This window comes from Elephas maximus, chromosome 2 (genome assembly GCF_024166365.1).
Source record: "Elephas maximus indicus isolate mEleMax1 chromosome 2, mEleMax1 primary haplotype, whole genome shotgun sequence".
Classification (NCBI taxonomy): domain Eukaryota; kingdom Metazoa; phylum Chordata; class Mammalia; order Proboscidea; family Elephantidae; genus Elephas; species Elephas maximus.
Window position 1 is genome coordinate 118,950,533 of NC_064820.1, and position 24,935 is coordinate 118,975,467.

General features: G+C 37.7%; 1 protein-coding gene across 1 annotated transcript in view; it reads left to right on the plus strand.

The window, feature by feature from the left end:
• Nucleotides 1-24,935, plus strand: part of MAN2A1 (mannosidase alpha class 2A member 1) — a 180,989-nt gene that overhangs the window by 92,209 nt on the left and 63,845 nt on the right. Inside the window, exons 11-12 of the mRNA XM_049871853.1 lie at nucleotides 3,715-3,829; nucleotides 5,348-5,415. Coding sequence (XP_049727810.1) covers nucleotides 3,715-3,829; nucleotides 5,348-5,415 — 183 coding nt within the window. The remainder of the gene's footprint in view (nucleotides 1-3,714; nucleotides 3,830-5,347; nucleotides 5,416-24,935) is intronic.

Here is a 24,935-nt window from a genome sequence, read left to right on the forward strand (position 1 = left end):
TCTTAAAAAAAGACATTTTTTACAATTTTGTATCATAGCTTATACCTTTTGGTAAAGTTGTTGATGTTTATTGGTCTGTGTTAATAATGGTATCCCTTATAAGTATTGCTATTGCAAAAAAAAAAAAAGAAACACCTATTTTCAAAACATATTTCAAGAAATTGGTTGACAGAGTACTAGCTGTCCCAGTTTTTTACTGCAGTGCGTTTTGGGAAAGGATTAGTAAAACATTATTCTAAAGCTGATCCTATTTTCTCATAAGTACATTGTGGTAATAGGCATTATCTTTTAGACCAAGACTTCAGCATCAAATAAATCATAGTTATAATCCAGTGAGATAAAGAGCCCCAGCTCATTGTACACCAGTCTACCCTCGTCCTTTTTCATATCCACTTGTTCTTAGATACCGAATTTTTTAGATGAATGCTGACAAAAAAAAAAAACCCAAAAAACACCAAGCCAAGAAGCATAGTCAGGAAGGAAAAAGACACCTAGAAACCTTTTCATATATGGCTGATCTAATGAACAGGGAGTAAGAAGGGATGGCCTGGGTGTTGATATCAAAGCTATCTTCAGATTTTTGATGGGGTATCAGATGAATGAGGGCGCAGAAGTTCAGTGATTTCCATATTACAGAATTAGAAACAGTGAGTACAGGGTTTGGCTGAGAATAGGGGAGGACTTTGCAAACAGTGCCTCCTAGTAATGGAAAGGTTTACTTTTTGTGATAGTGACATTGCCATCACCATGCTAGAATTTGGGTGACTATTCATTAGGACCGTTGCAGAGGGGATTGCTACATTGGGGAAGGAGTTTAGACTTGTTTCACTATTGCTTTTCCAGATTTTTTTTCTTTTTACCAACAATGGTGTACATTGATAATATTTTTTAATCATTAATGTTTTAATTTTTTTGTAACATGACATATAGTGAATCCTTTTATTGTAAATAACCCTGTATGTGAAAAGTATACAATACAAAAAATCAACATTAAAAATTGATCCACAGCTGATATTACTGATTGTAATAAGTGTTAATTAAATTTTCAGTTTTTTTTTTTTTTTTTGCTTTTACTAAAAATTAGGGGAAAAAACGTTCTTGAGGTTTCATTAGTTGACTTGAGTGAGTCCTTAAAAGTCATATTCAAGATAGTATCTTGAATATCTTCTCAGTTTTCTGTGGTAAATGTTTGACATCATCTGTTGAGGTTGATCTGTACTTAAAGTGGAAAACACTCATTAGGTGATGATGATGTTGGTGTTTTTCCCACAGAAAGCATTTTTGAAAGTAAGCTCCATACCCTCTATTTCTCCTTTTCACCTGCTCATGCCTCCTTGGTTTATTGAAAATTTAAAAGCATTGACTGTTTACTACCAGACCACAGCAGAGCTTCCAAGAGGAAGTGGAGGAGTATTCTCCTACCCTTCATACTTGCTTTGTCTCTAGCTGCCATGTTGAAAAGAAGTTTGGGTACAGGTCATTCAGTTTTTGCTACAGAACATTTTCTGTTTCATGACCTTTCCAGAAGGTTTGTCGTTAGTTCCTCCGTGTGTTTTGCATTGCTTTTAGCTTATGAAAACCTCCCAGTACAAAATTGCATTGTACAAAATTGCATTTTAGAGAAGAGACACAGTAATTCTCAAATTGTACTTGACATTTGTAAATTTGCTTTGTGAGCACTTAACACTTCATTGAAAAGTCACAAATGATTATGAAATCATTAGCACAGACATTTTAAGTAGGAAATTTCAAAACACAAGTTAGAGAATTATAAACAAAGATGCACATCGCATTGGCTAGTCTCTTATAGTTAGATTCTTAACTACCATTCATTCAGATTTTGCCAGAAACGTCACTGTTAGTAGGTGTATGAATTAGGGATTGCACTTGGCTGCTAGTAATAGAAACCTGAACTAGAATAAATTCTATCCTGTATATTTTTTATGCCATGTGAAAGAAATCTGCATGTTACCGGTTCAGATACAGCAGCTTCACAATGTCATCAGGGATCCAGGCTCATCTGGCTTTCTCCTTTGCCATCCTAAGGGTGACCCTTATAATCATGCTCTAAGCAGTAGATTGAATGTTTATATAATTATAAACAAGATGGCAAGAGATCTGGTGGTGCAGTGGTTCAAGCACTTGGCTGCTAACCAAAAGGTTGGTGTTTTGAACCCACCAGCTGCTCTGAAGGAGAAAGACGTGGCAGTGTGCTTCTGTAATGATTTATAGCCTTAGAAACCGTACGGGGCAGTTCTGCTCTGTCCCATAGTGTTGCGATGAGTCGGAATTGATTCGACGGCAGTGGGTGTTTAAACTGACAGCAAGAATACGTCATGTCCTATTTGGAAGTTAATTTTATTTGTGGCATGGAAAAAAAATGAATTAGACTGGTACGCTGTAATGAACATTTAATTTGAAAGTGGAAAATGGGGGTAGCTGGAAGGGAAGAAGAAATGATAAAGAGGCCAGTTAGAAAAAGGTTTTAGAATTCTACCAATTCCTAAATTGGAATTAAAGTATGTAAGAGAAAGCTAAACAAAGGATGAGGGTGAGGGACCTATTGAATGGCAGACATTATAACATCCTAAAACAACAGCAGTGACCACAAACTAGAAAATCGTGAATGTTCCTAGGTGTTATTTCATGGGTTGTATTCATATAAAAACAGGATTAAGTTCGCATTAGGACGTTAGTGGCTCTGAGAAGTCCCACATTGATGAAACATTTTGAAACATTTTAATTTTGTTTTACCTAGTGTTTGCCAAACTTTATGTGCTTTTTTTTTTTTTTTTAAATGAAGCATCTTTTTACATCCTTAGAAAGTGTTGGGAGAATGCTGTGTTGCAGCCTTTAGTGCTTATCTTATTAGACAGCTGCATATGTGCCTTTAGGAGGCAAACATCGATCTGTGGCTTTATACAATTTGAATTAGGACTCTTTGATACACTGTAATGCATATAAGGTTTGATCTAGTGTTTGAGCAGAACATTCTCCAGGTTCTGGGTGCTTAATGGATAAAGATGACCATGTAGAAAATAGAAGGACTGAGGTTATATTTCAGAATTTGTCTTGAATTAATTGATCCTTAAACATTCTTTTGATACCACAGACATAAAAATACATTTTGAATACTGTTAATAATTTTGTGATGAAGAAAAGTAACAAGAATGAAGACAGTTGCATTATCTAGATCTGTAAAACACTATAGTTCTTTTGAACAAGAATGTGAAACTAAGTACCACAGAATACCTATATGAATTCTAGGGGATGGTGTATACTGATGGAGTTTTCTTGTGAGCCTGAGAGTTAATATCATGTCTTCTGTTGTTTCAGTCCATATAAAAGATTCTTCTAAAGTAAAGTATCAGTTTTTGTTTTTTGATAGAGTGACTTACAGCTCTTGGGACGATCATGGTGGATAGTTATGTTATTTGGTATGATGTTCATAGAGGTATAAGAAATTTGGGTAAGTTTGTTTCAAGTGTGTCCAGAAAATTTTCTATTTTAAATCAATCCTTATTCGTTAATCTTCTAATTAACCTTTCTTCTGCATACTTAATTCTGAGAGAAAAATATCCAGTTCATTATAGGTTTTACTCTGTGAATGTAGGGTAAAGGTAATGGCAGTTTGAGCATTATTAAAGAAACTGAAAATATTGTATGCAGACTTTTGAATTACCTCTCAGACTAGTAAAATATTTTCATTCACAGACTTTTTCACTCATTAATGAATTTGAAGAAGATAATTGGAGATTCTGCACTTCTTCTTATTTTGAAGGACAAGCACACATACGACTCTTACTCTTCCGATAACTTCTTAGAGATGGTTAGTTGGTATCTTTTATACTCATCATAAAAGTGTATGATTCTTTTATTCTTGAATTAGAAAAGGGGGTGAGAAGTTTAATGAAAAGACATTGAAATACAATTATTTGTACATTATTTGAAAGGTTTTTTTTTTTTATCACTTTATATGTTTTACACATTTGTCTTTCTTTCCTATAAATGTGTCTACATGTGACTTATGACATGTGTTTTGTTCAGGCAAATTCAAATGGAAGGTTACTTCTCATTAAGCCTAAACATGAAAAATAAAACATATATGTGTGAAACACAGGGGATGGATGGGTTTTCAGAATACTACTAAGGTGATATTGTAAGGCAACTCAGCCAGTGTTGTAATAGGTTATTTTGCTTGGTTTTAATTAGAAACCCCTTGACATTTGAATTTTTTCAGCCCTTAAGCTTTTCTTGCTAAGCTTGAATTTTAATAACCTTCGGTTGTCTTAGGATTTCAGCCTGAATCCATAGAGTGCTGGGGGCTGTGCTGAGATGTATGTAAGAGTAAAGCAGTGACTGAGGAATTAGACTAGCTATTTGCCTCAGCCCCTGCACCTGATTGCATGGGCCTGGAAGAAATTATTTAACATCTGTGTGCCCTCGCTCACTTATCTGTAAAACGAGGTGATAATACCTACCTTGGCTTGCGTTGTGAGGAGCAGATGAACTAATAAAACAAAAAGGTAGAACATGCGATTCCTTCATTGTTTCATCTGCAGCAAGGAGGAATATTGGCCAAATGGTTAACTGTAACCCTCTTTCAATCGGCAACTAAGATATTTTAAATTTGTAATATATTTATCTATAGGGTCTGTAGAGAGTAGTGAGTAGAGTATATAGTGAATAATAGGCTGTGAGATTTTGCATGTAATTTGAATTTACGTGTCACGAGTCAGAGATACAGCTTCAGTCTTTTCATACACTGGTGCTAGTAAGCAAGTCATAATTATACATTTCCATGTTAATGTCGAATACATGAAATGGACATGTGTTTCTGAAGGCTATGAAATGTATACAAATGTAAAGTAGCAAAATCCTTTGCAGAATTGTCCCTGAACTCTGATTTGTTTCTAGTTGGAGCTACCCATCATGGACTCTAGCCCCAGTTTGGTCTTCACCTGTAGCATATACTGTACTAGAAGTCTAAATACACACACACAGAAGAGGATTTTTTATTTTGAGCTTTGATGGACTTTGTCCCTGGGTGGTGCAAACAGTGAAGTACTTGACTACCAGCAGAAAGGTTGGCAGTTTGAAACCACACAGAATCGCCTCGGAAGACAGGGATGGCAATCTTCTTTTGAAAGGTCACAGCCTTGAAAACCCTTTGGAGCTGTTCTGTTCCACACACGGGGTCGCCATGGGTCAGAAGTGACTCAACGGCAGCTAACAACAACATGTGCTGGAAGGAGATTTTTCCCCTTCTTTTTTAACGTTCATGATTTTTGCAGGGTCTTAATTTGAAACTTGAATTTTAAAAGTAAATTTTTTTTTTTCTTAATAGGATTTGGAACAAAAATCACAAGACTCTCTGCCACAAAAAAATATAATAAGGCTGAGTGTGGAGCCAAGGTAAATACTTAATTTCCCATAAGCCTTTAGCACTTTTATAGTCTGACATTTTTTGGTTTTCATGGTTCTGTTCTCTAAACAGCATGTGTTTTGGGGCGATATTTCAATATTCAATATATTAATTTTTAAAAATTACTGAAGAAATGGTTTTTCTCCCATCAGACTGAGCTTGAGACCAAGGTCTATATCATGTTCGGTGCTGATAGTTAACACAGTGTTTGGTATATTCATTACTGAATAAACTAGTACATAATATTTCCCCAAGATATTTGGCATAGGATGTTAAACATGTACCTTTATGATAAACAATGTCTTATTTAATACTGATTATTTTTAAATTATATCTTCTATTGAAAGACCTTTTTCTTAGTTACCTTGTTTTCATTAATTCCCTGGTCCAATTTTTTTTCTTTTAATGAAAGAAGAAAAAATTATTATTAGATTAGGGTTCCTACTGTAAATCATTCACTAGATGTGTTTTGCTGGTCACATTGCCTTCTTTTGGTGCTATTTATTTATGCTTAAGTCAGTGAGGTGTTCAGTTGCCCTAATATCCAGGCCTTTATTTGGTGGCTATCTCTTATTTGCAAGGAAGTATGTTATGGTTTTTATCAGTAATTTTTTAATCATCAAAGTCATCTGTTTTTAATGACCAAATAGCAGTAGGCCATTTCACAGTGGTCCCAGATACCTAGCATATTATTTTTTTAATAGAACTTTTTGCTGTCTTAAATTGAGAAGTTAATATCACCTCTTCCAAGTTGTAGGATAAAAGAATAATTATGCAAGGAATAATTCATGATTTTAACTAGGTATGTTTATTAAAATTACTCAAAATAAATGAAGCTGAAGTATCATAGGAAAAAAAAGCCATATATAGTTGGAAAAGTTGAGGTTTCACTTAAGAATAGACTGAAGCCTTAGTTGTCTAAATTTCTTCATTAAGTAGAAACTTAAGACATAGACGGTTTATACCTTAGAACAGGTAGGTAAGTGTTTTGTAATAATATTAAAGTATAAGTAACACTGCTGAAGTTTTAAAAAAGCTTTCAATTTGCCAGGTAGTGGTTCAAACCCAAAAACCAAACCCTTTGCCATCGAGTCAATTCTGACTCATAGTGAAAAAAATAGCACCAAAAGAAAAATCAGTTATAAAATTATAAAATGTTATGTTTTTCTTTGTTTCAAAATAAGTAATGTTTTGATGCATTTGGAGTTATATGCCTGTTCCTTAGATAGTAAATCTACTTGTATGTAAAATAACCCTCTTCCCTCTTAACTTTTGTTTTCTTAATATGTTTGGTTGGGGGAAGGTCTTTGTTTTTGCTGATTGTAAGAATAACATATGCTTGATATAAGTAATTTGTACCCACTCCACAATCACCGTATTAATGTCCTTTTAGCTTTGAATGTCTATCATGGGTCTCATTATGGGCACATGGTGGATAGGTTGGTTGGGGTGAGTAAGTAGAATGAGGTGGGGCTGGGGTCACAGTGGATCAGAGGAAGGTATGTGCCCGGTGGCTTTCTTTTCTTGTTCCCATACTGTCCCAGCCTTAGCCGGCGGTAACTGATAGCTAAGCCCTACTTATGCTAGAGGAAGGAAGTTAGAAGGTATAAACTCGTACCCAAGCCTGTTGCTGTCGAGTCGATTCCGACTCATATCAACCCTATAGGACACAGTAGAATTGTCCCATAGAGTTTCCAAGGAGCAGTTGGTGGATCTTAATACTATTTCTTTGCGGTTCTATTGTACCAAATGCCAATGCCACTATTTTCATAGTTAGGTAGACTGGGAATACTTCTGACGGTCAAATTCTTGTTTTTATCTTTAGTATCCATTGTGTACTTTAGAGCCACATGAATAGAACTTCTTGCATTTTTGGTTTTAAAATCTGTATTTTACTTTTTAGCCACAAATGATCTGAGTTACTGATCTCAGTAAAATCGGTGAAGAATGGAAGAATGATTGTGGTTTATAAAATGGAAGAATTTGGTAGTTTTATTTAACAGGCACTGAAAGTTAAATAATTGTCTGCAGTTCTCAGTCTTTAAATTGGGCTTTTCGGAAGTGTGGCTGTGAGTCTCTTTCATATTTTTCACGAGTCTTCTGTGATATTCTAGGGCGTGGCTTTCTTTTCATTATAACATTTCCTATTTGAATAACAAATTAGCAACATAAACCATATATTTTCAATGGGGGAGATAGCCCCCTCAAAGGGGGTGGAAATTTGTTTGGGCGGGGGTTGAAAAATATTCTTTTTACATATAAAGCACAGATATGCATATAGTACGTAAACAGATATACAGTTGATTTGTGGTATTAAACTGTATTGGGGGATAGTTACAAAAGGAATGTTTAAAACACCTTCTTAGGTGATAATGGAAAAAAAAAGTTGAGAAACACTTATCTAAAACCCATAGAATATTAATAATACTTGTAAATGAATTTGATCATGCAAGTGGCAGCATTAACTATTGCTACAACCTAACATAATTTAGTTTATGATTGTTTAAAAAATAGTTTGTAACCTGCTGAAAAGGATATAATACATGCTGATGTGCCTAATTTAGTTCATGCGAGTGTGTGAGTTATATAACATGTACATCGCATTCATAGTCTTTGTAGAGAAAGCAGGTATGATTAAGAGTTAAAGTTAGGGCATACTAACAGTCATAAATTGTTTAACCGTAATTAATCCTAAAACGTAAATGCATGTTTCTGTTTCTCTCTACTTTCGTCACTGCCTAAGGTAACCAGTTGTAAAGAAACAACACAGAGACTTGCAGGCTTAGAGACTCTGACGGTGCAGGGAGAGATCTGAGACAGGTGGAGAGGTTGCAGTCTTCTTTCAGCAGCTCATCTGTTCAGGCAGGACAGGAACCAACTTTGCCACGACACAAACTCAGAAGTCACGTGGTTTGACAAGGTGTAAAATGAGTTTTTTTTTTAAAGGTAGATAGTTTGAAATGCCACTGCGTAATAAAATTATATTGAGATAACCTTTGAAAATTTAATTTTTCAAGTAGAATCCTTTTTAGTTTGAAAGTAATTTGTTTAAAGCACTACTACACATGTACCTTTAAGTGCTTTTAATTTTTAGCAGGTTACTTAATGTTAAGGAATCCTATATCTCTTTCTTTTGGCTGGAAAAGGAAAGTATTACTTAGAAAATATTGCATTAACAATGTGGTAAAATAAAAGAGGATCTGCTGCAAAAGACCTCTTTAAAGTGTTAAAAAACAAAGATGTCACTTTGAGGACTAAGGTGTGCCTGATCCAAGCCATGGTATTTTCAGTCACCTCATATGCATGTGAAAGCTGAACAATGACTAAGGAAGACGAAAGAAGAATTGATGCCTTTGAATTACAGTGCTGGTGAAGAATATGGAATATACCATGGACTGCCAGAAGAATGAACAAATGTGTCTGGGAAGAAGTACAGCCAGAATGCTTCTGTAGAAGCAAGGATGGCGAGACTCTGTCTCATGTACTTTGGACATGTCATCAGGGGGACCAGTCCCTGGAGAAGAACATCACGCTTGGTAAAATAGAGGGTCAGCAAAAAAGAAGAAGACCCTCAATGAGATGGATTGACACTATGGCTGCAGCAATGGGCTCAAACATAGCAACAACTGTGAGGATCGTGTAGGACCAGGCAGTTTTTCATTCTACTGTGCATAGGGTCTTCATAAGTTGGAACTGACTTGATGGCACGTAATGACAACAACAACAAAGCTAAAGAGCAGTCCCTGGATGGTGCAGGCAGTTAAGTGCTCAACTACTAGCTGAAATGTTGACAGTTTGAACTCACCCAGAGACACTTCAGAAGACAGGCCTGGTGGCCTGCTTCTGAAAGGGTACAGTCTTGAAAACTCTACGCAACACAGTTCTACTCTGGCACATATGGGGTTGCCTTGAGTAACAACAACAAAGCAAAGGAAATTAATGTTTTCTGGCCTTGAGCAGCTTCAGAATGTCAAACCGATATAAAAAATGCTTAGTTCCAGGAAAGGCACTCCATATCCTTGTTTCCATTTATTTCATCATTTAATGGTTTTCCCTGGATGATCTCCCAGCACCTCTGATTTTTTCTGTCTTCTTCGTTTCACTCTTTCCTTTGGATCCCAATCTTAATTACTAGCATCATCCTCTTTTTAGTTGTCTCAGTTCCAAAACCCAAGATCCATCTTTGATTTCTACCTTTTTTTAATTCAGTAATTTCATCAATTGGAGAGTCTTTTGCATTTTACTTCTACCCATCTCTGACATTCATCCCTTCCTCTCTTCTTGTTAGTCTAAACCATCGTTTATGCTTTGCCTAGACTACTGTCATGGCTTCTTGTCCCCTTCTCTTCAATTTCTCTACTTGTTACATGTTGTCAAAGTAATCTACCAAAGCACAGTTCTAATTTCAACATTCTCCAGGGACTTCTTATTGCCCATTGAGAGAAGTCTGACCTGATAGTCAAATATTTTAGTAGTCTATTGTGTAACTAACTACCCCAAAACTAGTGCCTTAAAGTAATAGTTTACTGTGTCTCTTATTGTTCTGTGGATTGACTGGGTTCAGCTGGGCAGTTCTTTCTTCAGATCTCTTATAATACTACAGCCAGTTTAAGATTGAGGCTGGGGTTTCCCGAAAGCTTAACTGGGCTGAATGGCCAAGAGGGCTGACTCATGAGGCTAATGTTGCTGTCAGCTGAAATCTCTGTTGGGTCTGTCAGTTGCCAGTGTCTGCTATATACAGCCACTCCATATGACTTGGGCTTCTCTCACCATGGTGTCTCAGAGCTCTTTTCTCCGTAACCCAAAGGATGAACTCCAGACTTAATACAGATTACAAGGCTGCATATTGGTCTCTTTGGCCTCCTCTTCCACATCACCCCCGCCCACACTGTATGCTCCAGCCCAATGACCATCAATTCTGCAATATACCATATTCTCTCTTACTTCTAGATCTTTGCTGCCTGGAAAAATAACCTACCTACCCTGCCCCCCAAACACACAATTTGCCTGATTAATACCGGAATATCTTTTAGGATTTAGTGTAGATATCACATCCTCTGGAAACATCCCAATATCCTTGAGTCAGGGCTAAGTGTCTCTCTTGTATGCTCTCATGGGATTATGCACTTGCCTACTATTGTTCCACTTACCACATGTATATTGTCTCTTCTCAGAGACTTGTTAATAAACTCTTTGAAGGCATGGGCTGTCTTGCTCATCATTCTAACATGGTACCTAGCAACCTTTGAGGAAAGTGACCTCGAGATATGTGCCAGGAACATTTGAACTGTTAATTGCTCTGGAGGAAATCCATCCTGCAGAAATGATCAACTATAGAGATAAAGAGAACTGGGGACAAAGATATGTATCTAAGCTTTTTTAATCATGTGAACAAATATTTTAAGAGACCTAAATGTTCAGCAATAATAAGGTATTAATCAGATTCTCTCAATAACAGAGACAGCATGCATGGTACTGGTGTATTCTGAGGCTTTAGCTCTAGTTTTTATGAGAACTGTCTCACAAGTTCCATGGAAAAATGAAGATGACTTATTTGTATTGAGAAGTTGCAAATAATTGAGTGAAATAAAGAAGAAGTGCATAGCACATAGGAGGTGTTCACTAAATTAATGACTAAAAATGGAAGGTGGAGAGGGTGAGTATACGAGAAAGAGGTTATGCATGACATTTGATAGACAGTTAAGTGAAGTACATCTTTAAACTTAAGCAGCCCTTGAAGGAAAAGTTTGTCTGTAATGATGAATCTTTATGGGAAACTTTTTGCTTTGGAGAATCATCTTGCATTCAACATTGTCTTCCTTTAAGGTTAATGTTAAGCTTTTGGTGCTTGTAAGCCTCCCTTATGGTATCCAGTATCACTTTTTGAGTGTATAACATTTTACATTGGATTGATAGTATTCAACAGCATATAACTGAAATCTTATTACACTGGCTTCACAAGAAAGCAGTTGATTTTTTCCATTAATGGGTTCAGAGGTACATAGTTCCTTGTTGTTAGTTTCTGCCAAGCCAGTTCTGACTCATAGTGACCCCATGTATTGTAGAGTAAAACTTCTCCATAGGGTTTTCTTGGCCGTAATCAGAACAGAAGCAGGTTGTCAGGCCTTATCTTCCATACTGCTACCAACCTTTAGGTTAGCGGGAAAGCGGAAACTGTTTTTGTCGCCCAAGGACCTTGGGTAGGCAGTCTAAGACTTATGATATGTTTCATGAGATCAGCAAAGATCCAGGCTCCTTTTACTTTTCAATTCTGCCATTTTTAGGTTGCAGCTGTTGTTCTCAGGGTCTCAAAATAATTCCTACTTCTCCAGACTTTGCTTCTGTGTTGCTGGCACGAGAAAGGGGGAAGAGCAAAGGACAAGCATCATGCCCATGAAGTCTGCTTTCTTTGATTAAAGTGGGGGCACGATAACTTTCTGGGAAGCTCCACTTACTAGAATTCTAATTACATTTCATTGTTAAGTACTATGTCACATGGCCACCCCTAGCATGAGGAATCAAGGTTTTTTGTTAGTTTTGATTTTTTATCAAAGCATCCTCAGGAAAAATGTCGGTAATGGAGAATGGGAGAGAGGACTTGGGGTAGGCAGCTAGTAGTGTCTATTCATTAGGTTCATCAACTAGACCCAAGGGCAGTGACCATATGTTCTAATCATTGACTATTCTTCCTTGCCCCCTTCACCTCAGAGACTGGAGTTGTGTTCTATACATTGTAGAAAGCAGTCAGAGCTGAATAAATCAGTCCTGGGTGCTAAAAAAATGTTTTAAAACTTCCTCAAGACTCCTCATCAGTTAGGCAAAAAGCCATAGCAAACAAATCAAAGAAACTGGGTGATTTTCTGTTTATTCCTAAACTAAAACATAACTGGGTACTATAAAATTAAGAACTGGGGAAAAAAGATAAAGCTCATAAAATAAGAGCAAGCATCTTGATCCTATTGGGACTTGGGCTGTTCACACATTAAGAAAATATAGTATTCCTCAAACATTTACTGTTTCTCAGTGAGCTGTTTAGAACCACATTAAATGTGCTTATTCCCTGGTTTGGACAGTTATTCAAAGACAGATGTCTATTTTGCACTCCTGCCTCATGCTGGGATGTGTCCATGGTTTTGTTTCTCTTTCCTTTCTTGTTCTTTCTTGCTTATTACATACTCAGGCAACGTCTCCTCTCCACAGGATCTTTGGGTTAGACTCTGCTGTGTAGACTGTCCCTAAGTTGTTATTAGTCGCTATTGAATCTGCTTTAACTCATGGCCCTATCTATAGCACAGTGAAACATCGCTCAGTCTTGTGCCATCTTCGTGATTATATTTGAATGCCTTCCAGCATGGGAGGCTCATCTTCTAGGAGTATGTCTGACAGTAGTCTATTGTGATCCATAGGGTTTTCATTGACTGATTTTTAGAAATAGATTGCCAGGCCTTGCTTCCTACTCCATCCTAGTCTGGAAGCTCTGCTGAAACCTCCACCATGGGTTACCCTGCTGGTATTTGAAATTCTGGTCTCACAGGTTCCATAGCAACATGCAAGCAACACCACAGTCCAAGAAACTGACAGGTGGGTGGTGGGTCCATAATTACAGTTCTCAGTCTCTTACCTGGAATATTCAGGGATACATATATTACTAAATTCACAACTTTCTAATTTTAGGAAAGTAATTATTTATATATAGCATATTACATAATGGAAACCCTGGTGGCGTAGTGGTTAAGTACTGCAGCTGCTAACCAAAGGATCGGCAGTTCAAATCTGCCAGGTGCTCCTTGGAAACTCTATGGGGCAGTTCTGCTCTGTCCTATAGGGTCGCTATGAGTCGGAATCTACTGGACGGCACTGGGTTTGGTTTTTTTTTTTTTTTTAATATTACATAATACTGTGGGGCCTGGGGCAGAACTCCTAATCAAATACTTTTTAAATTTCCGAATATTCAGATGAAGTAGGATAAATAAAGATCATATATAGCCTCCTGTCAGTTCTGCTGCTATCCATGAGGTTTTCACTGGCTAATGTTTGCAGAAGTAGATCGCCAGGTCCTTTTTCCCAGTCTATCTTAGTCTAGAATCCCCACCTCAATAAAAAACAAAAAAAAAAAACAAAAAAACCCCACAACTAGACCAATAAGCAACATTATGATAAATGGAGAAAAGATGGCAGTTGTCAAGGATTTCATTTTACTTGGATCCACAGTCAGTGCCCATGGAAGAAGCAGTCAAGAAATCAAACAGTGTATTGCATTTTGGGCAAATCTGCTGCAAAAAAAACCTCTTTCAGTGTTAAAACGCAAAGATGTCACTTTGAGGACTAAAGTGTGCCTGACCCAAGCCATGGTATTTTCAGTCACCTCATATGCATGTGAAAGCTGGCCAATGAATAAGGAAGATCAAAGAAGAATTGATGCCTTTAAATTATGATGTTGGCAAAGAATATTGAATATACCATGGACTGCCAGAAGAATGAACAACTCTGGGAAGAGATATGGCCAGAATGCTCCTTAGAAGCGAGGATGGCAAGACTTCATCTCATGTACTTTGGACATGTTATCAGGAGGGATCAGTCTCTGGGGAAGGACATCATGCTGGTAAAGTAGAGGGTCAATGAAAAAGAGGAGGACCCTCAGCAAGACAGATTGATGTAGTGGCTGCACAGCGGGCCCAGACATAGCAACGGCTGTGAGGATGGTGCAGGCTCGGGCGGTGTTGGTCGCTATGCCATTGTGCATAGGGTGCCATGTGAGCCATGGCACTTAACAACGTGTCAGTTCAGGTTTGGTTTTAACGCCAAATGAGTTATGAAAAATCTTTTTTTTTTTTTCCCAGAGCTTTTTTGGATTTTGCGTATATTTTGCAGAGATTGTAGACCTGTAGAAACATATAGTTTGGGAGAATTATGAAATTGTTTAAAATAAATAATAAGTTTCCTAATACACAGCAAAGCAGGAACTACCTTGACTCTTCTGAATGGCATCAGAGTAATACCGTGCATCCGTGGGTGCCTCCGCAGTTCTTCTCTGTCCTAATTCCTGTCCCCTAAAAAACTGTTGGAAAGTGTCTCTGAATAGTCTTTGCTAGCTGAGGAGTGCTGACTCTTCACCCCTTTCCACCACATTCTGTATGAGTACTTATTTCTTGTTGTTGACTTTTTTTTTCTTTGCAAGAGTCCTCTTCTTTACTGAGTGCTCTACCTTTGAGTGTTCAGCTTCTTGATTATCAGCATTATATTTTTTATTTCCTATTTCATTCTTTTACTTCCTGAAATAATACTTTTTATACATCTTGCATTAGGCAGTTTAATGTTTATGCTAGGCTGCCCTTGTACTTATAGTCTGCTGTGATTTTGTTTCTAGGTACAGAATTATTTTAGAGTTTATTTGTGGAAGTGGTTAAATAGACTGTGTTTTAAATGATGGTCTTAAGTTTTTATTTCTTGAAAAGCAATGGCAAAGTAGTTAAGTCTTAAGTGAACACCTGCTAAATTGCCTGGTTAGTCTATGTTTTAATTGCCTTTTTATCATTTATACTTTAAATCAAACTTTCTTAACTAGCTGTGCGGTTCTAGTTTATTGTTGCCAGATTATTATACAATGAATTAGGTTTACGTGGTGTGTTTTAGTTGTGTGGTTTATCTAATGAAATTAAAGTGATTTTGCTGGTAGCTTACAACATCTTGCAGTTAATGCCATCAAGGGCCATAATCAGGAAATGCATGAGATGGGGAAGAAAATATGTGCCTGTATGTGTAGGATTATAATGGGATATTTTGATGCACCACAGTAGGAAGGCAGAGATAGCTTGGGGACTGCCATGTATAAGCTAGGCAGAAGTATAGTGATTTCCAGCTAAGATATTTGGAAATACATGACTTTGTAGAAGCTAAGAAAAACTGTGGGAACGAGATGAGATGGCATCAAAGAATAGCGGACATTTAGTCTTGGTGTCTGCTAGGTAATGGGGATTTGGAATGATTCTATTCTATGATTGCTGTAGCTCCCATGTTTTCTACCTCCTTCTCCCATTAGTTGGAATTATATAATGCACTATGAAAGTGTTAAAGTCAATTAAATTCTGAAATATGAGTGACTTTTAAGTGATTTGTACTGGGGTGAGGGGAAGTTGATGATCATATGAGAGCAATTCCTTCGTTGTTTATTTTTTCTCATTTCTTACAAGCTTAATCCTCGTCCATCTGTCTACCTTCTTTTCTTCCCACAGTCCATCATATCTTCTGAAATTGCTAAAATAAAGCTAATTAACCCAAAGCAGTTCAGGGCTTAGACTGAAGTGATGTGGCGTTATTTCAAAGTCTTCCATTCTTCTGAACCAGATTTTTTTTCCTTCTAAATGCAGATTAATAAAGCGTGCACTACAAGAGGAACAAGGAAAAGGATTTTAGTGAAGGTATCCTGATCCTGAAAAAGTCAGGGAGGGCTTCAAGCCCATCTTGGACTTCAGAACACTTCACAGCTTTGTGGTAAAAGAAAAATTTTACATAGAGCCTTTGGACTTATTTATTTCATCCTTATTTGGAGAGTAGCATTACTTTTTTATTTTTTTAGGCAAGAATATAACGTGTGAAACTGAGCTGCTTGACACATTAAAATGTACCTGGGGTCTCAGATTTGTTGTAGGTACTTAACATATACTCAAAATATTATCGGCAGTTGGTTGGCTTGTGTGTTTTTCTTTGAAATGTGTTCCCAGTCCTTTGTGACATTGTGTTTGCGTTCACTGTGAGTGATGTTTTCTCCAGTGTTTTGTATCTTCTTCAGTCACTTCACTGGATTGTATAGTACAGTGTCTTTCCCAGGACCAATACTGTTTCTAAAAGTGTTTTGAAAATAGAAAGTGGTTTGTGTTTTGTTGTTTTCATTTTTACACTGCTTATATGATGGCTCGTAGCGTGAAGAGATGTAGCACCAATAAAAAGTTGTTGTTTTTTCTTCTTCTCACCTGGAAACTTCACACCAGATAGATTTCAGTTGTCGACAAAGATACGCAACGTGAATACAAACGTATTTTTGCGATTTCTGCCTTCGACAAAACAACCTTATTTTACAGCATTAACTTTTAAAGTCTTTTTTTATTTGTGAAAATCAGTCTGTTTATGTACTGTGTGTTCTTCCAAAGTTACAGTCTGTTCATTGGAGAAATGAAATTTTCTTCAGTAGATGAAAATTACATTTTGATTGAACATCATTTCTTACGCAGTCACCCATAAATATAATGTCTTTCGCTGTCTTTCTAGGAAATGGCTACAGATGTGATTTCTGAATTGACAAGAAAATAGAACATTTTAATGTTTTAGGTAAAACAGATGGTATTTTTGTTTTAGGGAAAACTAGCTCAGAGTGAAAGCAGCTTAATTGGTGACAAGACTCTTGGGTCAACCAATTATGTACATTTTTTTTGTGTCTCTTTATTGCTTTAATACCAAAAGTTTTAGAATAGTTATAAAGAAATAGTTATGCTTTTTATTGACTTACCATTTTCTGTCATATACTAGAGATAGTTCTAAGAATTTTTTCAGTTCCCTTTTGTTTATGAAAGTTGTAAAATTGCATGTTGATTCTACATCGGTTACATTTATCCTATTAGACGTGTTTTTCCCATTCTGAGAAAACCCTGAAATTTGTAGTTGTACTTTTGAGGGTTAACACTGTAATTCACTGTATTGAGTTGCATTTCCAGTTACAAAATTCAATTCAGATAACATTTATGATAATAACTCTTTCATTTCCATATCATTGAACTTTGAACAGACCTCACTGTCAGATGTCTGGGAAGAGCACAGTATTGTGAAGGGAGCCCTGGAATGGGAGGCTGGGGACTGATGTTGGTCCCAGCTCTGTCACTAACCAGCTTCATTTTTTGCAATCCCAGCTACATTTACTGTGTGTCATGGGGGGAGGGTGCTGAAGTAGGTAGTCCCCAGGGTCACTTCCAGTTGGCATTTGATTCTCTTGTCTGTTCAAGTGTAAGTCATTTATAAAGCATCCACTTGCATAAATGCCAGGAAAGGAAGTTTTTTGGATAGAGAGCTCAAATTTGTAGTTGTGCTTTTGAGGGTTAGCACTTTAATTCATTGTATTGCCTTGGACTTGCAGTTACAAATTCAGATAACATTTATGATACTAACTCTTTTATTTCTGTATCATTGAGCTTTGGACAGACCTTGCTGTCAGATGCCTGGGGACAGCACAGTATTGTAAAGGAAGCCCTGAACAAGCCTGTCCAATAACTGGGACTTAGGATAAGGAAACTGTTTTCTAAAATATTGCCCAGTATTGCGAAACGAAGGCCTCATGTAAAGCAATTGCTCCCCTACTATCTCTTAGAAAAAGTAAGAGCTTGCCGAAAGAACTGACTGTGTTGTCATCACCAGCAACTGGGGAAAGTAAACTGGATGTCATCACCACAAAGAAACTACCTTTTCCCCCATCTGCCACCTCAGGTGCTTGGAAGCTTTCAGAGTGAAGGTTCTTGGCTGGGTGGATATAGAGCAGTCTGATGAAGCCGTGTTCACAGTGACTTGGGGAGGGTCATGGGTGCTGCAGATGGGCATCTGTGCTTCTGACATATACACCTTGGGTGCCTCACCCGCTGGAGGAGAAGAGCAGGGCCATTTTCCCTACCTCCAAGCAGCTTCAGAGCCTGACTACTTGAGTTTGAATCCAGGCTCTATCACTTAATTAGCTGAACCACACTATGCATCTGTAAAATGGGCATGATATTGGGACTTAACCTCATAGAATGATTGTGAAGCTGAAAGGAGTTAATTCAAGTAAAACGCATACTGTATGCTAGGCACTGTTTCAAAGGCTTGGTAAGTGCTTGTTGCTGTTAGTTGTTTTTGAGTCGATTCCAACTCATGGCGACCACGTGTGTGCAGCATAGAACCCCATTGGGTTTTCAGGTTGTGACTTTTTGGAAGCTGATGGCCAGGTCTATCTTCTGAGGCACCTCTGGGTGGATTCAAACCACCAACCTTTTGGCTACTAGTCAGTTGGTTAACTGTTTGTGCTACCAGGGACTGCTGATAAGTGCTAGCAGTTGTAGTTGTTATTGTTACCATAGCATCTGAAAAACACTGTACCACCTGCCAGGTTAAATTTACTTTGAGGTAAAAATAGCAAAATATCCCTTAAGATAGTGTTTTATTTAACTTACTGCTTTGTCTGTTAGTTTCAAAAACAAACAATTCTGCACCCAAATATTTTGTAATATATATCTTTCTGGAATATTTAATGAATAGTCAAAGCTTAAGAACTTTTATAGTAACATTTCACGGAATTCTCAGTTTAAGGAGAGTAAGCATTTGCACAGGTTAAATATTTAGTTGACAAAAGCAATTTTAGGCACTGTGTCCTGGTGGTACAGTGGTTAAGAGCTCACCTGCTAACCAGCAGTTCAAATCTACCAGCTGCTCTTTGGAAACCCTATGGGGCAGTTCTACTCTATCCTATACGGTTGCTATGAGTTGGAATAGACTTGGCGGGAGCAGGTATCATATTATTGGAGCCCTGGTGGTGCAGGGGAAACCCTGGTGGTGTAGTGGTTAAGTGTTTGTCTTCTAACCATAAGGTCGGCAGTTTGAATCCACCAGGTATTCCTTGAAAACCCTATGGGGCAACCCTACACTGTTCTGTAAGGTCGCTATGAGTCGGAATCAACTCAATGGCAAGGAGTTTTTTTATGGGTGGGGCAGTGGCTAAGAGCTCGGCTACTAACCAAAAAGCTGGCAGTTTGAATCAACCAGCCGCTCCTTAGAAACCCTATGGGGCAGTTCTGCTCTGTCCTATAGGGTTGCTGTGAGTTGGAATCCACTCGACAACAATGGGTTTATGTTTTTTGTTTTTTGGTATCATATTCTAGCTTATTGAAGATCAGCTTTGAATTTGGATTCGTTCACACATGTAGTGGGCTCGTTTACCTTCCGTCTGAATCTTGTCCTTGGACAAGTGACTCTCCATGGGATGATAGACTTATAATATTTTTGCCTGTGAATTTTAAGAAAGATAGTTCTCCTAAATACAGGAAAAAATGATGAAATGAACTTTTGTGATTAGGAAGGTCAGGTAACATTTTTATACTACTATATTCAAGTAAAATACTAATTTTTCTAGCCATGAGAAAGCATGTACCATCATACTGAATTTTTTTCTTGTTAGGTCAAGTCATATAAGTTTCTAGAAACTATCATTTATAGTGTTTTCTCCTGCGAATATAAATTCCAATTTCTGGTTATCTGAGATAAACTAGATTATTATTACATAGTTTTTAGAAGAATTTTTGTGGAAGAATGGTTCAGTGTTTGTCAAATGAAGAAAGCCTGTTAAATAGAATGGAGTCCCTGAGTGGCACAAAAGGTTAGTGCCCTTGGCTGTTAACCGAAAGGTTGGAAGTGTGACTCCACCCAGAGATGCATCAAAAGAAAGGCCTGGCGATCTGCTTCTGAAAAATCCATTGAAAACCCTATGGGGCACAGTTCTACTCTGTCACACTTGGCCTCCATGAGTCAGAGTTGACTCAGTGGCAGCTGGTTTTTATTACATCGGAATAAAAAGGAGCCATCGGAACCTGTATGAAACATTTTGTGCATATGTGCCTTTCTCCAGTGCAAGGGATCCTGCATAAGGTAGTCAAAGATGAAAAAAATAAATAGAATTTTATAAGGTGGAGAACAACTATCTTGGTCAGTGTGAGGGGCTGTCAGCCGTTTGCTCTATAGAAGGTGCAGGTGTTGTTTTTTTTTGTTTGCTTTCTCATTATTGTTAGCTGTGTGCCCTTGCACTAGGGCAGCAGGAGTTTTCTGGGGCACATCAAGCCTGGTAGCCAATGCATGAGGAAGTGGGGAGAGTACTACATGGGAGAGAGGGTCAGAGGGCTAGACATGCTATTTCCATCTTTGCCTGAAGCCAGCTCCAAGGGCCCCAAGCTTTTCTCATTGCTCCTTGCTCACTTCCCCATCCGCCTTTTCCAGGACTCAAGATTTTCTCTGACCTGTGTTTGGTGATAAAACTGGAGTTTAGTTTACATTTTTCAAAAGGAATAGTGCAGCCTGGTGTATTAGATGTAATTGCTGCTGTAACAAATTACCACAGACTTAGTTGGCTCAAGAAAACACAAATATATCATAGTTCTGGAGGTCAGAAGTTCAAAGTCAGTTTCACTGGGATAAAGTCAAGGTGTCAGCACGGCTGGTTCTTTCGGGAGGCTGAGAGGAAACTCTGTTTCCTTGCCATTTTCAGCTTCTACGTACTGTCTGCATTTCTTGGCTGTGGCCCCTCCCTCACACCTCTCCATCCTCTTGCTTTTGTTGTCACAGTCCCTATGCCTGACTCTGATCCTCCTGCCTCCCTCTTATAAGGACCCTTGTGATTACATTGGGCACACTTGGATAATCCAGGATCATTTCCACATCTCAAGATCCTTAATCACATCTGCACATTCCCATTTACCATGTAAGATAACACATTAGGACATGGACGTTATGAGCGACCATTATTCTGCCAGCAACATCTGGAAACCTGATTTTCATATTTCCAGGGAAAAGGGATTCTGGAAAATTTCAGATATTTCATTTAGGTTTCAGATACTTTAGGTAATTAGGAGCATCAGGACTGATCTGTGTGGCAGTTCCGCAGGCACTTTGAGTTCATGAAATCCAAGTCTGGATTCATCACCTTCATCCTGAAACCATCTCTTCTCCGTATTCATCTTTAGGTGTTCAATCTTGGTTAATGATACCAGCATCTTTATCCCATTCTAACTGGAAGCCAGGACTTGTAGAAGACTTACCCTTCTCTTTTACTATACAGCCTTTTCCAAGGAATCCAAAGAACTCCTACTGATAGGACATCCTACAGATTTCTCAAATTTGTCGTTTTCTATTTCTACCTTAACTTAGGTAGACCTCTAACTTAGGTCTTCACCTTTCCTACCTGGGCTGTTGTAGCTATCTACTTGGTCTTAAACCATCTCTTCATCTGGCAGCTAGAATACAGATAGTTCCTGATGTACGACATATTCGTTACAATGAATTACACTTACAACCATCTTTTTTGTTTTTGTACACCTTATCGTTAGTAATATGTATTACATATGATGTTGCAGTACACAATTTGCTGATGTTATCGTTCTCAGGGGTTCACTTGCTGATGTTCACTGTTACGATTTACTGTTCAAAACACTGCCGTATAGCAGGCTATGAAAACTAAAAACAACAAAAAAAAGAGGTCTTCAACTTACGTCAGAACCAGCTTATAACAGAGTCATTGGAACTCTGTTATAAGTTGGGGCCTACCTGTAGCTGTTGAAAATATGGCCATGTTAAACCCTTCAGTCATTCCCCCCCACCTACATAATAAGGTCCAAGGTCCTTGTAAGGCCATAAAAACACCCCACTCCTCACTGTGATTTGAGATTTATCTCCCTTTTTAACTTTGTATATTCTAATCTTAGAGATTCACTTAACTGTCTAGATCCTAGTAGTATTGAAAGGTCTCTGTATCCTGAAAATAGCATTCTTTTTAGTGTATCTGTGCCTTCATTCTTACAGTCCTCTACCGGGAACATATTTCCTCGCCATTCTTTGTCTGACTACTTTTTTCCCCACTCCTTTGAAAAAGTTGTTTACTTTTGTTGTTGTTTTTCTGATTTATTAAAACAATGCATACTTTTTGTATAATAGTGTTTTATATCTAGAATTATAGAAAAGACCTGCAGAATATTCATAATCAGGAACTAGAGGAAATATCTCTGTTAACAGTTTAATATATTATTTACATTCATAAAAATTTTAACTTAATAACCACACATGGTATCCTTCTATCTGTCCTTTTTTTTTTTTGCTCGTTAATTTAGCCATAAGCCAAATGATTGATTACTTTGTGTGTATTCTATGCAGCTGTGCATTTAAATACTGCCCCCCCATGTTATCAGTACTCTTGTATCAGTTTTGCTGTGTTACCGCATGTGTGATTCTATTAATTTCTTTTATTTCGACTTAATATGTACCTTATACCAAAAATGGCTTTTAAAGCAGCTCAGTGACCTGGGTTAATTAAAACCTTCACTCCCCTGTCCAGCGTCAGTGTCTCTCATCAGGACACCCGGAAGGGTCTTGTAAGGGAAAGAAGAAAAATTGTTATTGAGATTTTACTTTGTGCCAGGTCTGAGCTAGGTGGTTTTCCAGATGTTTTGTCATTTCACCCTAACAATCGTAATACCAACCTTGTTTTCTGTCTTTATATATGAGGAAATTAAGGCTTGGGGAAGTAAAATAATTGCCCAGAACTTCTCAAATTATAAGTGGCATGGTGGAGGTGTGAGCTTGGATGTGCCTGACTCCAGAGCTGAGTGTGATTTTTGAAAACCATATATATCTCAAAAAGACTCCTTTTCTTTTTAATATCTTGATTATTTCTGATGACTAATGTGGTTGGCATTGTGATTTAAACCTAGGAAAACCAGGTAGAATATATCAAAAGGACTTACAAATCCAGAAATTGCTATTTTTCTCAACATATAAATGCAATATATTTTCATATTCAGAATAGCATATAAAGCTTACTCTTCTTTAGGTTGTGTTCCACTAATGAGGCTACTTGGAGAAGATTAATGTACTCTTATTTGAAATGAATTTGTTAGCATGCAGTTATTGACTATGAATCAGAAAAACTGAGCTCTTGTCTTTGCTTTGTACTTAACACTCTGTGATCTTGGATCTGTCATTTTCTCTAGCTCTGCAAAGGGGTTAATTACCTATTGTGCTGACCTGAAAAACATTTTTTGAGAAATCAAAATAATAAAAATGAAAGCGCTCTGAAAAAAAAAACTATAAAGCCCCACACTAGTGCTATTTGTAAATGATAAATTCTCCAAATCACATTTTTCTCCGTTCACTCATTCATTCATCAAACATTTATTCACCATGATTCGGTGCCAGGTACTATGCTAGCCATATGAAGTTACAATTACTTTTCATATAAACTTTTGGTGCTTACTTGACTGGTTTTAAATTGCATTTATAGAGGACTTGAAAACACGTATATTTCATTTTTATCTTCCTTACATATTCATAAAAATATGTAACGTTTTATATATATTTTTTCAAATACTACTTTATAAATGTTTCTTCAAGTATTGTTTTCATAAATGTTCCCTCAAATATTGTTGCTGCTTCCCTCATGTGATGAAGTCCTAAGATACGCACCCTAGTATATTGCAGGACTTTTTTCTATTTCAGTAATAGTTTATAAATTTTCTTTCATGAATATAATATAAATCACTTTCTGTGTAACCTGAGCTTCCTGAGGAAAGAGGCTCTGTAGGGATCTTCAGCATTGCTGAGGAGAAAGTTTTTCACATAAGAATTTGGAACTAAGGGAAATTAAGCATTTCTTAAAAATTGCCATAGGAAACCTCAGCTGTCAATAAAAAGTCCTTATGCTTTTGGCTGGAGAGAGAAGCAGTTTAAAAAAAAAGGTTGTTGTGGCCCTTGTTAGCTCGGTGAGTCTAGGTAGTGTATCTAGGCCTGCTGTCCCTCTATTTCCTTATCTGTCTGATGAGAAGGATGAAAGGGTGTGCCTTGTAGGGCTGTCCATACAGGCCTGAGGACTGGGCCAGGCATATAGGAAGTACTCTGTGAACGAGAGCTCCACGTCCCTCTGACCAAGGGACATGTTCCTTCCACTCTGTCCATCAGCCAGTCCTAGAGGGAAAACTGTGGGGTCCTTGTCTGTGTTTACTTTTTAGTGGGCACTGATTAGATGTGCCTCAAAGAGAGGACTCAGAGATTGCCACAGTTGTCTTCTCAACATGACATGAATAATTTCCACCAAAGGGATGAGGGAGTTCTAAGTCTATTTGTCTTAAGTGGCATATTCAAGGAAAGAACCTTAAAATGATTCCTTATTTGAAGTGGACATACAGATGACCTTTTTTTTTTTTTTTTTTTTTTACCCCATTGTGATTTAGATGAAGGTTTACAGGGCAAATTAGTTTCTTATTAATACACATATTGTTTCGTGACATCAGTTGCCAACCCCATGACATGTCAACACTCTCCTCTTCTCGAACTTGGTTCCTCATTACCAGCTTTCTTGCCCCCTCCTGCCTTCTAGTCCTTGCCCCTGGGCTGGTGTGCCCCTTTAGTCTCATTTTGTTTTATGGGCCTGTCTACTCCTTGGCTGAAGGGCAAACCTCAGGGATGACTTCAGTATCAAGTTAAAAGGATGCCCAGGGGCCATACTCTCAGGGTATCTCCAGTCTCTGTCACTCCAGTAAGTCTGGTCTTGTTTTGTGAGTTAGAATTTTGTTTTACATTTTTCTCCAGCTCTACCCTGGACCCTCTATTGTGATCCCTATCAGAGCAGTCAGTTGTGGTAGCCAGGCACCATCTAGTTGTGCTGGACTCAGTCTGGTGGAGGCTGTGGCACTTGTGGGCCATTAGTCCTTTGGACTAATCTTTTCCTTATGTTTTTGGTGGG